The 20,589-nt window shown below is 39.1% G+C and overlaps 2 protein-coding genes across 5 annotated transcripts in view; one reads left to right on the top strand and one right to left on the bottom strand.

Annotated features, from left to right (window-relative positions):
• LOC135112810 (uncharacterized) overlaps positions 1-20,589 on the top strand; it is a 59,405-nt gene that overhangs the window by 16,648 nt on the left and 22,168 nt on the right. The window lies entirely within an intron of this gene.
• The window catches only part of LOC135112808 (sphingomyelin phosphodiesterase-like), a 126,675-nt gene continuing 113,377 nt past the window's right edge, over positions 7,292-20,589 (bottom strand). For 2 of the 3 annotated variants that reach the window (XM_064027634.1, XM_064027633.1), the window contains exons 12-13: positions 15,826-15,933; positions 7,292-7,511 (exon numbers count right to left, since the gene is read on the bottom strand). In XM_064027634.1, coding sequence (XP_063883704.1) covers positions 7,334-7,511; positions 15,826-15,933 — 286 coding nt within the window. In that variant the 3' untranslated portion in view covers positions 7,292-7,333. The remainder of the gene's footprint in view (positions 7,512-15,825; positions 15,934-20,589) is intronic. The other variant, XM_064027635.1, reaches the window with a different exon arrangement.

Raw genomic sequence — 20,589 nt, 5'->3', positions numbered from 1 at the left:
CTTTCCTGCCAGTTACATCCACACCTTTAGTTAAAACATGAACTACACCTATGAATTTATTACTCTGAAGAGACAACAGTGCCTGCAAATAAAACCAAAGTAATGCTACCATATTTTTTTAATGCACAGATACATTACCAGGTGAGCAAGGTAAAGCTTTTCAAAGTAAGATTTTTTTTTTTCTTTTGCATATAAGGGTCAATGGCCAAGGGAAACAAAAGCCAGGAAAAAAAAAGCCCCTTAGGCATCAATCCCAAAAGAGATGTCAAGAGAATCATCGAAAATTGAAGGATAAGTGTTTTGAAACCTCCCTCTTGAATGAATTCAAGTCATAGGAGGGAGGAAATACAGAAGCAGGCAGGGAGTTTCAGAGTTTACCAGAGAAAGGAATGAATGACTGAGAATACTGGTTAACTCTTGCATTTGAGAGGTGGACAGAATAGTGATGAGGGAAATAAAAAAAGTTTTGTGCAGCAAGGCTGCAGGAGGAGGGGAGGCATGCAGTTAACAGAAGAGCAGTTAGCATGAAAGTAATGATAGAAGATACCAAGAAATACAACATTACAGCAATGAAAAGAGGCTGAAGACAGTCACTTAGAGGAGAGGAGTTGAGACAAAAAACTTTTGATTCCACCTGTATAAAATAGAGGTATGAGTGGAACCCCCTCCATACATGTGAAGCATACTCCTTACATGATAAGGCACCTTTGCAGAGTTAGCAGCTGGGGAGGGGTGAGAAAAACTGGCAGAGATGACTCAGAATGCCTAACTTCAGAGAAGCTGTTTTAGCCAGAGATGAGATGTGAAGTTTCTAGTTTAGATTATAAGTAAAGGGCAGATTGAGGATGAGGCACTAAACAATATTAACTTTACTCTGCCCCAGTCAGAAATTTTGGAGAGATCAGAAGTCAGGTGTTCTGTGGCTTCCCTATGTGAACTGTTTACTTCCTGAAGGGTTGGACATTCAGGAAAAGACATGGGGAAAATGCAGGGTGGTATCATCAGCATAGGATTGGATAGGACAAGAAGTATGGTTTAGATCATTAATGAATAATAGGAAGAGAGTGGGTGACAGGACAGAACCCTGAGAAACAGAACCCTTAATAGATTTAGGAGAAGAACAGTGAGCATCTACCACAGCAGTATTAGAATGGTCAGAACGGAAACTTAAGATGAGTTTACAATGAAAAGCATAGAAGCTGTAGGAGGATAGTTTGAAAACCAAAGCTTTGTGCCAGACTCTATTAAAAGCTTTTGATATGTCTCAGGCAACAGCAAAAGTTTCACCTAAATCTTTAAAAGAGAATGACCAAGACTACGTAAGGAAAGCCTGAAGATCACCAGTAGAGTGCCCTTGATGAAACCCATACTGGCAATCGGATAAAAGGTTATGAAGTGATAGATGTTTAAGAATCTTCCAGTTGAGGAGATTCAAAAACTTGATTGGCAGGAAATCAAAGCAATAGGATGGTATTTTGAGGAATCAGAAATGTCATCCTTTTTAGAAACAGGCTGAATGTAGGCAAACTTCCAGCAAGAAGAAAAAGTAAATGCTGATAGACAGAGTTGAAAGAGTTTGATTAGGCAAGGTGCAAGCACAGAGACACAGTTTTGGAGAACAATAGGGGGGACCCCATTTTATAAAGGTGAAGAATAGGGTAAAGGAAAAATAATGGCACCACACCCATCAGATCCATAAGGCCACCAAGTGCATGGAAAACATATTACTGCGAAGAATCTTAATAGGTAGCATGAAGTCCTGAGAGAGTGGAGGAAAAGAAAGAATAAGCCCTGAATTATCCAAGGTAGAGTTTTTAGCAAAGGTGTGAGTGAAGTGAAGAGTTCAGCTTTAGAAATAGATGAGATGTCAGTGTTGTCATTAAGTTGAAATAAAGAAGGGAAAGATGAAGCAGCAAAGTTATTGGAGATGTTTTTGGCTAGGTGCCAGAAGTCATGTGGGGAGTTTGATCTTGAAAGATTTTGACACTTTCTATTAATGAAGGAGTTTTTGGCTAGTTGGAGGACAGACTTGGTGTGATTCCAGGCAGAAATATAAAGCGCATGAGATTCAGGTGATGGAAGGCTCAAGTACCCTTTGTGGGCCACCTCTCTCATGTATAGCACAAGAACAGGCTGTGTTAAACAAAGGTTTGAAAGGTTTACATCAAGAGAGAGTCAGGAATGTATGCCTCCATGTCTCCTCTGTTATTCACTCAGCACACAGAGACAGGTTTCTGATAAAGGAGCAGTAGTCATTCCAAGGAAAATCAGCATATCTCTTCAGCTCCCCCCAATTAGCAGCGTATGCAAAACATCAGAGACACCTCCGTTTTGGGGTATCCTGAGGAGGGATTAGAGCAATAGTACAAAATGCAGATATGAGATTGTGATTGGAGGACCCCAACGGAGAAGATAGGGTAACAGCATAAGCAAATGAACTAGAGGTTAGGAAAAGGTCAAGAATGTTGGGTGCATCTCCAAGATGGTCAGGAAGAGTAGGGTGTTGCACCAGTTGCTCTAGGTCAGTAGTTCTCAAACTATGGGTCACGACCCAAAGTTGGGTCGCGAGATCAATTTTGATAGGTCGCAGGGACACAGGAACATTATCATGCTTTCAGTGTTTCAGTGTATTTCAGTTATTTAATTGAATTATTCTTCTTTAACCACAAATTACTTTTGTTATGTATGTTCATCTTCCCTCCACCTCCCTCCTCCTTGGCCCCACGTAATGGTGTCTCTGACTGCTGTACACAATCTGTACACATTATTTATTTTTTTCCAAAATAAAGTGTATATATCATTGTACATTTTCTTTCTCTTTACTTTACTCTGGGTCGTGAAGGAATGAAATGTTCCAAATAGGGTCGCTTATGAAAAAGTTTGAGAACCACTGCTCTAGGTCATGGAGGATTGCTAAGTTAAAGGCTAGTTCACCAGAATGGCCAGTGAAGGAAGAGGAAAGCCATAGTTGGTAGTGAATATTGAAGTCTCCAAGAATAAAGATCTCCACAAAATCGAAGAGAGTCAGAATGTGCTCCACTTTGGAAGTTAAGTAGTCAAAGAATTTCTTATAGTCAGAGGAATTAGATGAGAGGTATCCTTTTACAGCCTCCAGTCCTGTGTTTCTAAGAGCTTCTAACACCCACCTATCTACCATATCCTTTACTTTTCAAAACTCTTTATATATCCTATTCTGTAAATGTTATTAATTCAGCATCATACAAACAATGTGGGACTCCCGTACCTTTCCATAGACTCCAGCCTACTTCATACTTATTTATAACATGGCTTTCTCCACTCAAAATCATCCTTGCTGCTCTCCTTGCCTTGCCTTTTTTGATTGCCCTTTGTCTTTCACCTCCTACTCCTTCACTACTAACTTGCATTCCTAAGTAAGTATATTTCTCCACCACCTTCAGTACATTATCCTAGCAGCACTGGTTATTTCTGTCATCATTAAATTGCATTACTTTGGATGTACTAAACTTGAGCTTTCATCCTCTTTCATACTTGCTTGTTATTTGTAATATTTCCTTCATACATTCTTTACTGTCATCAGGGCTACATCATCTGCATAAGCTAAACACCATAGTCTACCATCTCTTATTTCTATACCTCAGCCACATAATCTAACTCTTGTTAATAATTCTTTGAAATATACATTAAAAAGTGTTGGAGTCATTATACTTCTCAGCCTTACTTCCACATTATTTTCCATCCAGCCTGTGCTCACTGTTCCCAGAGTAAATTTCACCTCATTGTTTTTATAAAAGTCCTCTATCACTTTTATCACTTTATAGTCAATTCCAATATGTTTGAGGAGACTAATTTTTTTTTTCCATCTACAACATTGTATGCTTTTTCCATATCCAAAAACACTAAATATAGTTGTTTTCCTGTTTTCTTACACTTTTCAGTTATGCCTCTCATCACAAATACATTTTGTAGGCCTCCTCTGCCTTTCCTAATTCCCACTTATTTTTTCACCCCCAGACATTATTTTCTTCTGCATACCCAAGTTGTTGGATTTTCAAGTTCAGTTTTTTTTTTATTTTCAGTTTGGTACTGTCCACAAAGTCCAATAACATTTGGCCATTCACATTCACTTTGTCACTGTTCAGTCCTATGTGGCCATTCATGTCTCCCACTACCATCCTATAGTTGCTTTCTGTACTTTTCTACAATTTTAACCATCACATCATATAATAAACTTCTATTCTTGTCATAGTTTCCTGTCTTTTCCACACCCATATATATTACTGTAATCCACCACACTTCATTATTTTCTTTCGCTTTCACTGTCATTATATCTCCTTTGTTATAACTTAACATTGTTATAACTTAACTTTTCTAGCTCTTTTCTCATACAAACTTCCAAAATATCTCTTCCTTCTTTCTTTTTTATTATTACACCTATGCCACCTCCCTTCTTTTCTCTAATTTTCCATCCTTTCCCAATACATATCCACTCACCTTCTTGCCACTCAATGTAATCATGCTATCCTGTTTCTTCTACTGCTGTCACATCGTAGTCTTTTCTTCCTTCTACCAGCATCCTTTCTTTTCTTTCTTTTTTCTTTCTTCACTCCATTCTCTGGTATTTAGGAAGGCCACATACATCCCATCCTCATTTTGGGCCTTATTCTATGCCTGGGTATAGATCTCATTGTGCTGGGCCCATTCCACAATGTTCCATGCCACCCAGACTTTTCCAGTGTTGGACATACACACACCATCCCTCACCCACACACAGCTCCAGTCCACTTCCTCATGAATCTGCAGTCTGTCACTTGACCATTCCTGTAACTTCTGCAAGCATTTTCTGTCCATTGCTGTCCTTTTTTTACCATGTCATGTTGCTTCTTGTTTCCATCTCATTAGTATGCACATCATCAGTGGATCTTGCTTCACTTTTGCTTTCACTATTTTGACCGTGTTTTCTATTTTGATTTGTAATCATTACCTAATAATATATAAACATATATATTTCATTCTGAGATCAAACAGTGGTGCTTAGGTTTTACTCTAGTACCAGTAACCATATCCCATAGGCCTACCCAAACCTTACTATTGTGGTATAAGATGCAGGGTGATTTTTTGGAGCATTTTTTAGGGGGAAAAAAGTGCGTCTTATATGGCAGAAAATATGGTATATAGGAGGCGCTTATAAACCTCTTCATGTTTATGTGAGCTCTCCTTGTGTGTGTGCCATCAGGAATGCTTCGTGGTGTGGAAGAGAAGTAAAAAAAATAAACAAATAAATTATAGAAAAATGTCTGATTCACACAAAATCACACAATACTGAGAGAGAGAGAGAGAGAGAGAGAGAGAGAGAGAGAGAGAGAGAGAGAGAGAGAGAGAGAGAGAGAGAGAGAGAGAGAGAGAGAGATGAATATTAATTTTTGCAGGGAAGTATCAATCCAGTCATCTGACCCAAGCACAAAGGTGTGAAGGGCATGTAGAAGAGGATGCTACTATGGCAAGTCTGCTGCAACAGTGCTGTGAATGCAGAGATCTTGCAGCAACATCACTGCAAATTCATTGTGACACTGGTGTGAGTGTGCTGCAACTCCCAGTCATGGTGACTCCACTACGAATGTTTTCTGCAAATGTTTTGAACAGTCCAAAATATTCACTGTTGCCTGGCAAACACACTGTGGTTCAGCCCACTCTGGCAACTCTGCTGCAAGTCCATTGTGAATGCATGGTGCAAACAAGTTGCAGCGGAGTTGCAGTGCATTCAATGGTCCAATGAGAATAACTTGGTGGAGAGAGAGAGAGAGAGTAATGGTATCTAGTGCGGGTATGGAATAAGATGCAGCATGAGTGTTAATACAGAAAACTTGGCAAGATGTTGGTAGAAAAGAAATGGCTAAGCTAAAGTAAGAAAAGGTTGCAAAAATTGATGGAATAGCTCCAGGAATATCAAAATACGTAAGTGCTCAGTAGTTTTATTTTTCTCATCAAATGCAATTAGAGATACTATTTATGTTGCACAAGAAGTCATGTCATTTGTGTGTGTGTGTGTGTGTGTGTGTGTGTGTGTCTATATATATATATATATATATATATATATATATATATATATATATATATATATATATATATATATATATATATATATATATATATATATATATATATATATATATAATGTTAATTTTATTTTATGTATTATTTATTATGTAGGAGGGCCACCAGCCAAGGACAACAAAACTGTGATTAAAAAAAGAGGGGGGGCCCCACAGAGTCGAAAGTGGTGGTAAAAAAATTACAGGATAAGTGTCTTGAAACCTTCTTGAAAGAATTCAAGTCATAGGAAGTTACAGAAGCAGGCAGGAAGTACCAGAATTTACCAGAGAAAGGGATGAATGATTAAGAATACTGGTTAACCCTTGCATTAAAGAGGTGAACAGAAAAGGGGTGAGAGAAAGAAGAAAATCTTGTACAACGAGACTGCAGGAGGAGCAGAGGCATGTAGTTAGCAAGATCAGAAGATCAGCTAGCATGAAAATAATAGTATAAGATAGCAAGAGATGCAGCGTTACAGTGATGAGGAAGAGACTGAAGACAGTCAGTTAGAGGAGAGGAGTTGATAAGACAAAAAGCCTTTGATTCCACCCTATCTAAAAGAGCAGTATGAGTGGAACCCCCATACATGTGAAGCATACTTCATACATGGACAGATAATGTCCCTGTACAGAGTTAGCTGCTGGGGGTGTGAGAAAAACCTAACTTCATAGATGTTTTAGCTAGAGTTGAGATGTGAAGTTTCCCATTCAGATTATAAGTAAAGGACAGACCAGAGATGTTAGTGTAAAAGGGGAGACAGTTGAATGTCACTGAAGAAGAGGGGGATAGTTGTCTGGAAGGTTGTGTCGAGTTGAGTTTTTGAGGCATTGAACACTACTAAGTTTGCTCTGCCCCAATCATATAAATAAATAAATAAATAAATATATATATATATATATATATATATATATATATATATATATATATATATATATATATATATATATATATATATATATATATATGTGTGTGTGTGTGTGTGTGTGTGTGTGTGTGTGTGCATGATTACCTAGTTGTGATTACCTGTTGTGTCATGCAGGAAAGGAGCTATGCTCATATTGTCCCACCTCTATCTCTGTGTGTGTGTGTGTGTGTGTGTGTGTGTGTGTGTGTGTGTGTGTGTATGTGTGTGTGTGTGTGTGTGTGTGTGTTCCATAACAACACCTGCACCTGCAATTCAATTAAAAGATCAGATGGTAGAGAAATAATAAATCCTGAGAGTATGGATTGTCCTCATGTTATAGAGGAAATGAAAAGCTGTCTAGATATAAAATTCATCAGATGTGATATTAGATGAGTCAATGTAGTCTTGGAGCTTATGACATGCTGTTCTGTCAGAGGAGTCTGAGGTCACAAAGCCACACAGTACAGTCTTAAGGCAGCTGGCATCACAGATGGTGGTATTAGAAGAAACTTCTGCAATGTCATTGTTGACATTCCTGTAAAAAAAAAAAAAAAAAAGTAAAAAAAAAATAAGATTTCATTAGTAATGAAGATATAAAATTACTATGTACTATATGGTTATGTTAACTGATCATTAATACTATACTCAAACCAAGACTGTTTTAAGTGCTTGTAGTACATAAACCACAAGCATACTTGGTATAGCACTAAATAAGAAAAGCAGGTAACTTTTAAACTTCTTTTTGGTTTCACATATTTCCAGTTTTCTAAACCAAGAGTTTTGCTCTAGCCATCAAAAATTATAAACTGACCATCAAAAAATTATAAACTGACCATCAAAAAAATTATAAACAAGTCAAGTTGGTGATTGCAATAATTTCAATGGTCAGCCTGGATGCTGTTGGAATGTGGCTGTTACTGGGTTGCTGAAGTACAGTAACAATGCTGCATGATGAAGGAATTATGTACAGTTAGTGTGGTTGTGAGAGGGTGCTATTGTGAGAGGGTATCAATAAATCAAAGGTAGATGTTTGTCTATGAGGATCCAATGTCTTTGAATGTTTCCGAAGATATTTTACAAGATAGGGCACATTTTGAAAACAAATGATACTGAAAGGAGAAAGGAAACTTTTTATGTAAGAGGGGAACTGCCCAAAGGCAACATTATAAAAAAGAGGCCCACTGAGATAACAATCCCTAAAAGAAAAAATGCAAAAAGCATTATCCTAAATTGGAGAAGTATCTCCCTCTTGAAAGATTATAAGTCATGGGAATGGGAAAATAACAGAAACAGGCAGGGAGTTCCAGAGTTTACCATTGAAAGGGATGAATGATATTTGGGAGATGGACAGAACAGAGAAAGTCTTCTGCAGTGGGCAGAGAGAAGGCATGCAGTTAGCATGAAAGTAGCCATAGAAGATGCCAAGACATGCAACACTGCAAAAGAGAAAGAGAAGCTGAAAAGTCAATTAGAGGAGAATAGTTTACATTAAATGTTTTTGACTTCTTCCTGTTCAACAGAGCAGTGTGAGTGGAACCCACCCCCTGCCTTTATACAGGGTGTCTCATGAGTTAAGGTACATACTTTGGGACTTGATAGTTCAAGTAATTCAAAGTTGAAAATACTCTATACACATATGCTGTGTTTTGCTTTATAGTGTGAAGAGTTAATGTGTAACTTGTGTGCTGCAGGAACCACTCATCTGGGTGGGCCTCCTCTGCCTTCTCCCTACGTACTCCAGTGGTGTCGTACAGCATTAAGTGATAATTTTTTTGTGTACAATCTACACAGTCAAAATCTTACAGGAAATGGTTAGCAAATGACAGACTAAACTTTTGTATGTGCTAGTGAAGAAAATGTACAGGTAACACGCTACTACAGGGGTTGCTAAGAGCTACTTTTAAACATACATGGTAATTCACCAGCCTCATGACAACCCAGTGTTCCCACCACCCCTGTAAATGTCCTTTTAGAGTATTTGATATTCTTTCTAAGTGATATCAAATTGTGCTGTATTCCTTGAATTTTGCTCCTTTACATATCTGTGTCTGTATTCTTATATTGATGATGGGGTTTTGTATTGCCATCTGGACAATACTGTCTTGAGCTGATTTGATACATTCAGCTGCTGCAGAAGTACCAGGGAAACACCTTCTCTCACAGAGATGCTGACACTCTGTAGAATACTCTGTTATCTGGGTGTCTTCTTTCTGAGTACCTGCATCTGTATTCTGCTGCTGCAGCCCAGACATTCCCATCACAGAGTGAATATCATGTCATGAATATCATCACATGAATATCATGTCCAAATGCTCATGTTACTGAATGTGAAGAGCATATTCACTATAGGAAAAAGATAAGCTTTGGCAGTCAGCTGACTGATAAGGCTTGTCACTGAGGTGTCAAGATGTCAACTGTGGAGTGTTGAGTGAGTGACAGTTGCAGAGAATTGCCATGTATGTTTAAAAAAATAGCACTTAACAACCACTGTATTGGTGTGTTACCTGTATATTTTCTTCACTGGTACATACAAAAATTTAATCTGTCATTTGGAGTTTCCTTTGACTGTATAGACTGTACACAAAAAGTGACTACTTAATGCCACACGGCACCACTTATATACTCGTACATAGCAAGCTGAGGAGAGAAGGAAGGCAGAAGAGGCCCACCCAGGCAAGTGGTTCCTGCAACACACAACTTAAATGTTAATTTCTTGCAAAATAAAACAAAACACAGCATATAGTATTTTTGACTTAGAATTACTTGAACTATAAAATCCCAAAGTATGCACCTTAACTTGTGAGACACCCTGTATGTACATGAAGTGCACTCCCCAAGAGTAAATACATGTGTGAATAAGATGCTTCTGCAAAGTCAGCAGTTGAAGGGATAAAAAAAAAAAAAAAAAAAAAAAAAAAAAAAAAAAAACTGGCAGAGACTACTCAGAATGCCTAACTTTACAGAAGCTAGAAATACGTTCTGAAGTTCCTAATTTACATTATTAGTAAACGACAGACTGAGAATGTTCATTGTTGAAGAGGGGGACAGTTGAGTGTCATTGAAGAAAAGAGAATAGTTATCTGGAAGGTTGTGTGAAGCTGATAGCTAGAGGAATTGAGTTTTGAGGCATTGAACAACTAAATTTACTCTGCCCCATTCAGAGATTTTACAAAAATTGTAAGTTGGGCATTTAGTGTTCCCTTGTGTGAGTTGTTAATTTCCTGAAGGCTTGGATGTGTAAGAAAAAAAAGTGGGAAAGTGCAGTGAGGTTTCATCAGCATAGGAGTGGATAGGACAAGAGGTATGGCTTACATCACTGATGAATAACAAGAACAGAACATCACTGATGAATAACAAGAACAGATTGAGTAACAGGACAGAACCCTGAGGAACATAACTGTTATTATTAAACGACTTAGGAGATGAAGAATGACCATGTACCACAGCAGAAATAGAATGGTCAAAAACGAAACGAGATGAAGTTACAGAGAGAACGAAAGAAGCCATAGGAGGGTAGTTTGGAAACCAAAGCTTTGTGCCAGACTCTATCAAATGCTTTTGATATGTCTAAGGCAATAGTGAAAGTTTCACCAAAATCCCTAAAAGAGGATGACCAAGACTCAATAAGGAAACCAAGATCACCAGTAGAGCAGCCATGATGGAACCCATACTGGTGACCAGATAGAAGGATGTGAAGCAACAGACCTTTAAGAATCTTCCTGTTAAGAAAAGATTGAAAACTTTAGAGAGGCAGGAAATTAAAACAATAAGACTGTAGTTTAAGGGATTAGAATGGTCAGCCTTTTTAGAAACACGGTGAATGTAGGTAAACTTCCAACAAGAAGGAAAGATAGATGTTGATAGACAAAGTTGGTAGAGTCTGACCAGGCAAGGTGCTAGCAAGGAGGCACAGTTTCAGAAAACAATAGGAGGGACTCTATCAGGGGTTAAGGCCAGGAAGGGCATGAAAACAATATTGGGAAGAATCTTAATAGGAGGCATGAAGGGTGGAGGCGAGGGAGGAACAAGATGTGAATCATCCAAGATAGAGTTTTAGCATAACAAAAATATCAGCAAAGGGTTCAGCTTTAGAGACAGAGAAGATGGTAGTGATGCCATGAAGTTGAAAGAGAGTAAGGAAAAATGATGAAAGAAAGTTATTAGAGATATTTTGGCAAGGGAAGAGAGATATTTTTGGCAAGGGAAAGATTTTGACATCTACTATTGTTGAAGGAGTTCTTGGCTAGCTAAAGAATAGTCTTGGTGTGATTTGGGCAGATATATAAAATGCATGAGTTTCTGGAAATGGAAGGGTCAAGTACCTTTTGAGAGCCACCTCTTTATCATGTACAGCATGAGAAGAGCCTGGGTTAAACCAAGGTTTGGAAGGTTTAAGGCTAAAAAAGAGTGAGGAATGTACACCTTTATACCAGACACTTTGACCTCCATTATACACTCAGCACAGATGGGTTTCTGACATGAAAGCAGTAGTCATTCCACAAAAGTCAGAATAATACATCCCACAGTTGCCAGAGGCAAAATGCCAGAGGCACCTCTGGTTTGGGGATCCTGAGGATTCTTTGAAAAGTGCAGGGTGGTATCATCAGTGTAGGAGTGGATAGGACATGAAGTTAAGTTTAGAAGATCATTGATTCATAATAGGACAATATAAGATTCAATGAACAAAGACAACATTGAACACAAAGCCAGAGAATACTTGGTTTCCTGAGGAGGAACCTACATGGATGCATACAAGACACAAAACACACAGCTTACAACACACCTGTATGTCCAACACTGGAGCATTGTGCAGTGATTTGGAGCCCACACATGCAGACGAATATAAAGAAGCTGCAGCCAGGTTTATTACAAACAATTACACACGAACTCCTTCATAACAACATGTATTAAACATTATTATTATTTTTTTTTTTTCAGGAGACACTGGCCAAGGAAAAAAAAAAAAAAAAAAACCTGAGATGACAGTCCCCAAACAGGGTCCAAAGCGGTAGTAAAAAATTGGAGGATGAGTGTCTTAAACCTCCCTCTTGAAGGAATTCAAGTCATAGGAAGGTGGAAATACAGAAGCAATCAAAGAGTTAGAGTTTACCAGAGAAAAGGATGAATGATTGAGAATACTACTTAACTCATGCATTTGAGAGGTGGACAGAACAGGGGTTACAGAAGGAAGAAAGTTTTGTGCAGCGAGGCCATGGAAGGAGGGAAGGCATGGAGTTAGCAAGATCAGAAGAGCAGTTAGCATGAAAATAGCAGTAGAAGATAGCTAGATGCAACACTGCAGCAATAAGAGAGAAGCTGAAGACAATAAGTCAAAGGAGAAGAGTTGATGAGACGAAAAACTTTTGATTCCACCCTGTCTAGAAGAGCGGTATGGGTGGAACCACCCCAGACACGTGAAGCATACACCATATATGGACGGACAAGGCCCTTGTAGAGTTAGCAGCTAGGGGGCGTGAGAAAAACTGGCAGAGGCGTCTCAAAACGTCTAACTTCACAGAAGCTGTTTTAGGTATAGATGAGATGTGAAGTTTCCAGTTTAGATTATAAGAAAAGGACAGACCAAGGATGTTCAGTGTAGATGAGGGGGACAGTTGAGTGTCACTGAAGAAGAGGGGATAGATGTCTACAAGGTTGTGTTGAGATGATAGATGAAGGAACTGAGTTTTTGAGGCATTGAACAATACCATGTTTGCTCTGCCCCAATCAGAAATTTTAAAAAGATCAGAAGGCAGGCATTCTGTGGCTTCCCTGAGTGAACCACTTACTTCCTGAAGGGTTGGACATCTATGAAAAGATGTGGAAAAATGCAGGGTGGTATCATCAGCGTAGGAGCGGATAGGATATGAAGTTTGGATTAGAAGGTCATTGATGAATAATAGAAAGAGAGTGGGTGACAGGATAGAACCCTGAGGAACACAGGTGTTAATAGATTTAGGAGAACAGTGACAGTCTACCACAGCACCAATAGAATGGTCAGAAAGGAAACCTGACATAAAGTTGCAGAGAGAAGGATAGAAGCTTTAGGAGGATAGTTTGGAAATCAAAGCTTTGTGCCACACTTTATGAAAAGCTTTTGATATGTCTAAGGCAACAGCAAAAGTTTCACCAAAATCTCTAAAAGAGGATGACCAAGACTCAGTAAGGAAAGCCAGAAGATCACCAGTAGAGTGGCCTTGACAGAACCCATACTAGCAATCAAAGAGAAGGTTGTGAAGTGAGAGAAGGTTGTGAAGTGATATATGTTTAAGAATCTTTCTGTTGAGGGTAGATTCAAAACTTTAGATAGGCAGGAAATTAAAGCAATAGAACGGTAGTTTGAGGGATTAGAATGGTCATCCTTTTTAGGAACAGGCTAAATTTAAGCAAACTTCCAGCAAGAAGGAAAGGTAGATGTTGACAGACAGAGTTGAAAGAGTTTGGATAGGCAAGATGCAAGCACGGAGGTGCAATTTCGGAGAAAAGTAGGAGGGACACCATCAGGTCCATAAGCCTTCTGAAGGTTTAGGCCAGTGAGGGAAAACATCATTGTGAAGAATTTTAGTAGGTAGCATGAAGTAGTCAGAGGGTGGAGGAGAGGGAGGAACAAGTCCTGAATTGTCCAAGGTAGAGTTTTTAGAAAAGGTGTGAGCAAAGAGTTCACCTTTAGAAATAGATGTGATAACAGTGGTGCCATCTGGTTGAAATAAAGGACGAAAAGGAGAAGTATAGTTATTGAAGATATTTTTTGGTTAAGATGCCAGAAGTCATGAGGGGAGTTAGATCTTGAAAGATTATGACACTTTCTATTAATGAAGGAGTTTTTGGCTAGTTGGGGAACATACTTGGCATGGCTCTGAGCAGAAATATAAAGCACATGAGATTCTGGTGATAGAAGGCTCAAGTACCTTTTGTGGGCCACCTCTCTATCATGTATAGCACAAGAACAGGCTGTGTTAAACCAAGGTTTGGAAGGTTTAAGTTAAGAAAAAGAGTGAGGAATGTACGCCTCCATGCCAGACACTGTCACGTCTTTAATGCATTTAGCACACAGAGACATTCTGCTTCCATGTCTCTGACATGGAAGCAGTAGTCATTCCATGGAAAATCAACATATTACCTCTTCAAGTCCCCCTAACTGGCAGAGGCAAAATGCCAGAGACACCTCTGATTAGGGGGATCCTGAGGAGCGATTGGAGTGATAGGACAAGATACAGACATGAGATTGTGATCGGAGGAGCCCAACAGAGAAGAGAGGGTGACAGCATAAGCAGGAAGATTAGAGGTCAGGAAAAGGTCAAGAATGATGGACATATCTCCAAGACACTTAGGAATACAAGTAGGGTGTTGCACCAATTGCCCTAGGTCGTGGAAGATAGCAAAGTCACAGGCTAGTTCACCAGGATGGTCAGTGAAGGGAGAGGAAAGCCAAAGCTGGTGGTGAACACTGAAGTCTCCAAGAATGTAGTTCTCCACAAAAGGGAAGAGTCAGAATGTGCTTTACTTTGGAAGTTAAGCAGTCAAAGAATTTCTCTATCAGGAGTTAATTGAGAGGTATACAGCACAGATATATTTAATTTGAGAGTGACTCTGTAGTCGTATCCGGATGGTGGAAAGGAAGACTCAACAGCATGCACACGAGAGCAGGTTAAGTAGTTGTGTGCATAAACGCAACATCCAGCTTTGGATTGAAAATGAGGATAAAGAAAAGCTTTGGATTGAAAATGAGGATAGAGAAAGTAGGAGGGAACAGAAAAGGAGCTATTGTCAGTTTCCTCAGACACCTATGTATCAGTGAGGAAAAGAAGATGAGGTTTAGTAGAAGAGAGGTGGTGTTCAACAGATTGAAAATTAGATCTAAGGCTGCGAATGTTGCAGAAGTTAATGAAGAAAAAGTTGGCAGGGGTTTCAAGACACTTGGGGTTGATACCAGAAGAGCAGTCTGACCTGGGGACATTAGTGGTCCCCTCCCCAGGTGGGGACTCCTATGCTGGTGTAGGAGTCACCATGATAATTTTGCATAATATGGATGTCCTTACACTTCACAGACAAACACACAGATTAACAATAATGCCTAAAATCACAAACAATGAAACTGACATCAACAAACATGAATATTTATGACACACAAACACAGTTAGTACCCGTAACATACACAACCACAAATACTTGAACATACCACACTAACACCAAGTCTTCTCAGCACATGTACTTTCTATGCACCATACATGACTGGAACAGACTCCTTTCCCTCCCCCACACATAATCAACACAAACACAGCAGACACATTCAAATTTCAAATGCCTAACACTTGCACATCTCAGAACATGCACATAAAATCCCACCCTGGATACTTAGTTTCCCCCTCCCCGCCAGCCCACATAACCTTTTCCCTACCCAGCATCCAACATTCCCCCCAGCAACCAGCTCCCCATATGCGTGATATGTGATAAACTTGGCACCCTTCACATTACATATTGAAAATTGAGATTGAGAATGTAAAATGCACCTTGTATTGGTTGCAAGGATACTTGTCTCAGCTAGACAACTACTATCTTTCAAGAGGTATGTTGGTCTAATACACAAAGACTAGTTGAGCACAAGAATTGAGATTATTATCATGTATATCAGAATCCAGTATAAATTAACAACAGACATTTTAAGACTTCCCATTGAATCAGACTTAATATACCTAAGTATAAAAAATAATGAAGTAGTTTCCCCATGATTCATTCAGTTATACAGATTTCTACTGCAATCAATGCATTGTATCAGAATATCAGACTTTCATGTGAATGTACCTGAACATGACAAGTGTTTTTTAACTTGCTATGGCATGACAAACACGTACCATAGATATTGCTGATAGAGGCCTTCTTCAGTAACCATATCAAGTACTAGTTCATGCATGCTGGTAGGAGTCAAGGACGTCACACCATATGACTCTTGAGTGTTGTATCTGGAGGAAAGGTGGTCTTAATGGAAAAAAATGCTTTACAACTTGCATTATTATATATGCAAAGTAAGCCTAGAAAAAATGAAAGGGCAATTATTTTTGGTGAGATGTCAACAAACCAGTTTTAGATTATATGGTTGTGTTCAAAAATGTACATAAATCGAAATTTGCCATGTGCCATTTAAGTATTAAGAGTGAAGAATTCAGTGACTGCATGTATCTGCATTCATGTATTTTGTGTATCCAACAGAATCTGGTGTATTCACTACAGTATTAACAAGTAGGAACTATCATGCATAAGGCAATCACCAAACCCACTACACATGTCATTAAATGGCATGTGTAGTGGGTAGCCCCTTTTCTGTTCCCTCCTACTTTCTCTATCCTCATTTTTTATCCAAAGCTGGATGTTGCATTTATGTGTGCAATGACTTAACCTGCTCTCGTGCCCGCGCTCTTCAATCTTCTGAGTTTTTCACCATCTGGCTACGACTACAGAGTCACTCTCAAACTAAATTTATCTGTGTTGTATACCTCTTACCTAACTCCTCTGACTATAAGAAATTCTTTGACTACTTAACTTCGAAAGTGGAGCACATTCTGACCCTCTTCCCTTTTTTGCAGAGATCTCCATTCTTGGAGACTTCAATGTTCACCACCAGCTTTGGCTTTCCTCTCCCTTCACTGACCATCCTGGTGAACTAGCCTTCAACTTTGCTATCCTCCACGATCTAGAGCAATTGGTGCAACACCCTACCCGTATTCCTGACCGTCTTGGAGATATGCCTAACATTCTTGACCTTTTCCTGACCTCTAATCCTTCTGCTTATGCTGTCACCCTTTCTTCTCCGTTGGGCTCCTCCGATCACAATCTCATATCTGTATCTTCTCCTACCGCTCCAATCCCTCCTCAGGATCCCCCTAAGCAAAGGTGCCTCTGGTGTTTTGCCTCTGCTAGTTGGGGGCAACTGAGGAGATATTTTGCTGATTTTCCTTGGAATGACTACTGCTTCCGTGTCAGAGACCCGTCTTTGTGTGCTGAGCGCATAACAGAGGTGATAGTGTCTGGCATGGAGGCGTACATTCCTCACTCTTTTTCTTGACTTAAACCTTCCAAACCTTTGTTTAATACAGCTTGTTCTCGTGCTATACATGATAGAGAGGTGGCCCACAAAGGTTATTTAAGCTTTCCATCACCAGAATCTCATGCACTTTATATTTCTGTCTGGAACCATGCCAAGTCTGTTCTCCAACTAGCCAAAAACTCCTTCATTAACAGAAAGTGTCAAAACCTTTTAAGATTTAACTCCCCTTGTGGCTTCTGGCATCTAGCCAAAAATATCTCCAATAACTTTGCTTCTTCTTCTTTCCCTCCTTTATTTCAACCAGATGGCACCACTGCTATCACATCTATTTCTAAAGCTGAACTCTTCACTCAAACCTTTGCTAAAAAAAACTCTATCTTGGACGATTCTGTGCTTGTTCCTCCCTCTCCTCCACCCTCTGACTACTTCATGCTACCTATTAAAATTCTTTGCAATTATGTTTTTCCATGCCCTTGCTGGCCTAAACCCTTGGAAGGCTTATGGACCTGATGGGGTCCCTCACATTGTTCTCTGAAACTGTGCCTCCGTGCATGTACCTTGCCTAGTCAAACTCTTTCAGCTCTGTCTGTCAACATCTACCTTTCCTTTTTGCTGGAAGTTTGCCTACATTCACCCTGTTCCTAAAAAGGGTGACTGTTCTAATCCCTCAAACTACCATCCTATTGCTTTAATTTCCTGCCTATCTAAATTTTTTGAATCTATCCTCAACAGGAAGATTCTTAAACATCTATCACTTCACAACCTTCTATCTGATTGCCAGTATGGGTTCCATCAAGGCTGCTCTACTGGTGATCTTCTGGCTTTCCTTACTGAGTTTTGGTCATCCTCTTTTAGAGATTTTGGTGAAACTTTTGCTGTTGCCTTGGACATATCAAAAGCTTTTGGTAGAGTCTGGCACAAAGCTTTGATTTCCAAACTACCCTCCTATGGCTTCTATCCTTCTCTCTGGAACTTCATCTCAAGTTTCCTTTCTGACCATTCTATTGCTGCTGTGGTAGACGGTCACTGTTCTTCTCCTAAATCTATTAACAGTGGTGTTCCTCAGGGTTCTGTCCTGTCACCAACTCTCTTCTTATTATTCATTAATGATCTTCTAAACCAAACTTCTTGTCCTATCCACTCCTACGCTGATGATACCAACCTGCATTTTTCCATGTCTTTTCATAGACGTCCAACCCTTCAGGAGGTAAACATTTCACGCAGGGAAGCCACAGAATGCTTGACTTCTGATCTTTCTAAAATTTCTGATTGGGGCAGAGCAAACTTGGTATTGTTCAATGCCTCAAAAATCTATCAACTTGACACAACCTTCCAGACAACTATCCCTTCTTCTTCAATGACACTTTACTGTCCCCCTCTTCTACACTGAACATCCTCAGTCTATCCTTTACTTATAATCTGAACTGGAAACTTCACATCTCATCTCTAGCTAAAACAGCTTCTATGAAGTTAGGCGTTCTGAGACATCTCCACCAGTTTTTCTCACCCCCCCCCCCCCGGCTGCTAACTGTACAAGGGCCTTATCCGTCCATGTAAGGAGTATGCTTCACATGTCTGGGGGGGGGTTCCACTCATACTGCTCTTCTAGACAGGATGGAATCAAAAGCTTTTCATCTCATCAACTCCTCTCCTATAACTGACTGTCTTCAGCCTCTCTCTCATCGCTGCAGTGTTGCATCTATAGCTGTCTTCTACCACTACTTTCATGCTAACTGCTCTTCTGATCTTGCTAACTGCATGCCTCCCCTCCTCCCGTGGCCTCGCTGCACAAGACTCTTCTTTCTCTCACCCCCTATTCTGTCCACCTCTCTAACGTAAGAGTTAACCAGTATTCTCAATCATTCATCCCTTTCTCTGGTAAACTCTGGAACTCCCTGCCTGCTTCTGTATTTCCACCTTCTTATGACTTGAATTCCTTTCAAGACATTTATCCATTAATTTTTGACTACTGCTTTGATCCTTTTATGGGACTGGCATTTCAGTGGGCATTTTTTTTTTTTTGTTATTGTATTTTTGTTGCCCTTGGCTTGTGTCCCTCCTACATAAAAAAAAAAAAAAATCACTCAGATCCTCAGCACAGCTGGGCATGATAACGAAAAAATTATCACAATAACTGATAAATCAATAATGATAACCTTATCAGCAATAACCAATAATTGATAATTCGCAATAAATTTATCACCCAATAACCAATAACTGATAAATCAATAAATCCAAAAATTCCGATACTAGTGATAACAATATTGATATTTCAAATAAAAGTCATTAAATCCAAATCTTTATATTTATCTTTACTTTAGAAAACTTAGAAAAATCTTAGAAAAAATTCAAATTCAATGTTTATCCTGTCTCTTCACTAATGAAAAAGTACTATTTTAAGTAAAATAACAATATTTGATTTTAAAAGTTTAAAACTTCAATAAGCTTATGTTCCAAAAACTAAAATTATTGATTATTGCTAGTTTGAAACCAAAAGTATTGGCTGATGAATCAATTACACAGGAAAAATAATTATCGGATAACCAATGACCAGATATCATAATTGCGATAAATTATCATGATAGCGCCCACCTATGATCCTCAGTGCTCACAGAACTGCTACTAATCATATGACCATTTCAATGTTTCTGCTGTTTTAGTGTTTTCTTTGGAGATTCACAAATCTATCTTTGACCCTCAGTGTGGAGACATGAGAAGCTTACAAATGAAGACAAAGCTTGTTCTTTGGCTTAATTCAAACAAAGAATCTGTGTAATACATGTAACTCAAGTTGTTGTTGAGCTATTTATATCTAAAAAGCAGCAGCTAGCATCCTTTTCAGTATTATTTTTAGATAAAAGTTAGGAGTGAAACAAAAAAAAGACCTTAACTAGGACCAACATTCCTGTCTGAAAAGTTTGCTGGTACTAGGAAGTAATCTTTTTCTTTATGCCATTTCCAGCTTTCATCTGGGAAAAATGCCTGGAAGGAGGCCAGCTGAGGCAAAAAAAATAACTCAGTATATAAAGCCAACATCCTAAGTCATATGTATTAGAGAGACTTCTTACTGAGGTAGGAACTAAGCTTTGTCTTGACTTGTAAGTTTCCTGTATCCTCTGGTGATGGCTGAAATAAAATTGCAAAAAAGCTGGACTCAGAAGTCTGCAGCAGGTGTGCTCACTACCAGTTCTGTGAGCACAGAGAATTCGTGATTTAGTGGCATATGTAGTTGGGTTGGAAGGTTGCATAATATAAAATGACTCCCTCCTGCCAATGAGGTTGCAGGTATCCATTTAAATTTTCATACACTCATGTGTTGTCTTGTCTTCCCCCTTTGCAGGTTTGTTAGCTTTGTATGTATGTAAGTTAATGATGCATCAGGTATAAGCCTCCACCTCAGTCTTTGCAGAATCTCTGCAATGCAAATGATATCCAGATCCATGTTTTCAGACGAGCTCTGCAATAATACCACCTATGCATTTAACGAACCAGTGCAGTTGTGGATCTCCACCCATCAATCATTTCTCCTTTTTTCTTTCTTCACAACTCAATTCTCCATTCCTCTTACCCATCC

Source organism: Scylla paramamosain, chromosome 24, assembly GCF_035594125.1.
Source record: "Scylla paramamosain isolate STU-SP2022 chromosome 24, ASM3559412v1, whole genome shotgun sequence".
Taxonomy (NCBI): Eukaryota; Metazoa; Arthropoda; class Malacostraca; order Decapoda; family Portunidae; genus Scylla; species Scylla paramamosain.
The sequence above is the reverse complement of the archived record's forward strand: the minus strand, read 5'-3'. Positions and strand labels throughout refer to the sequence as shown.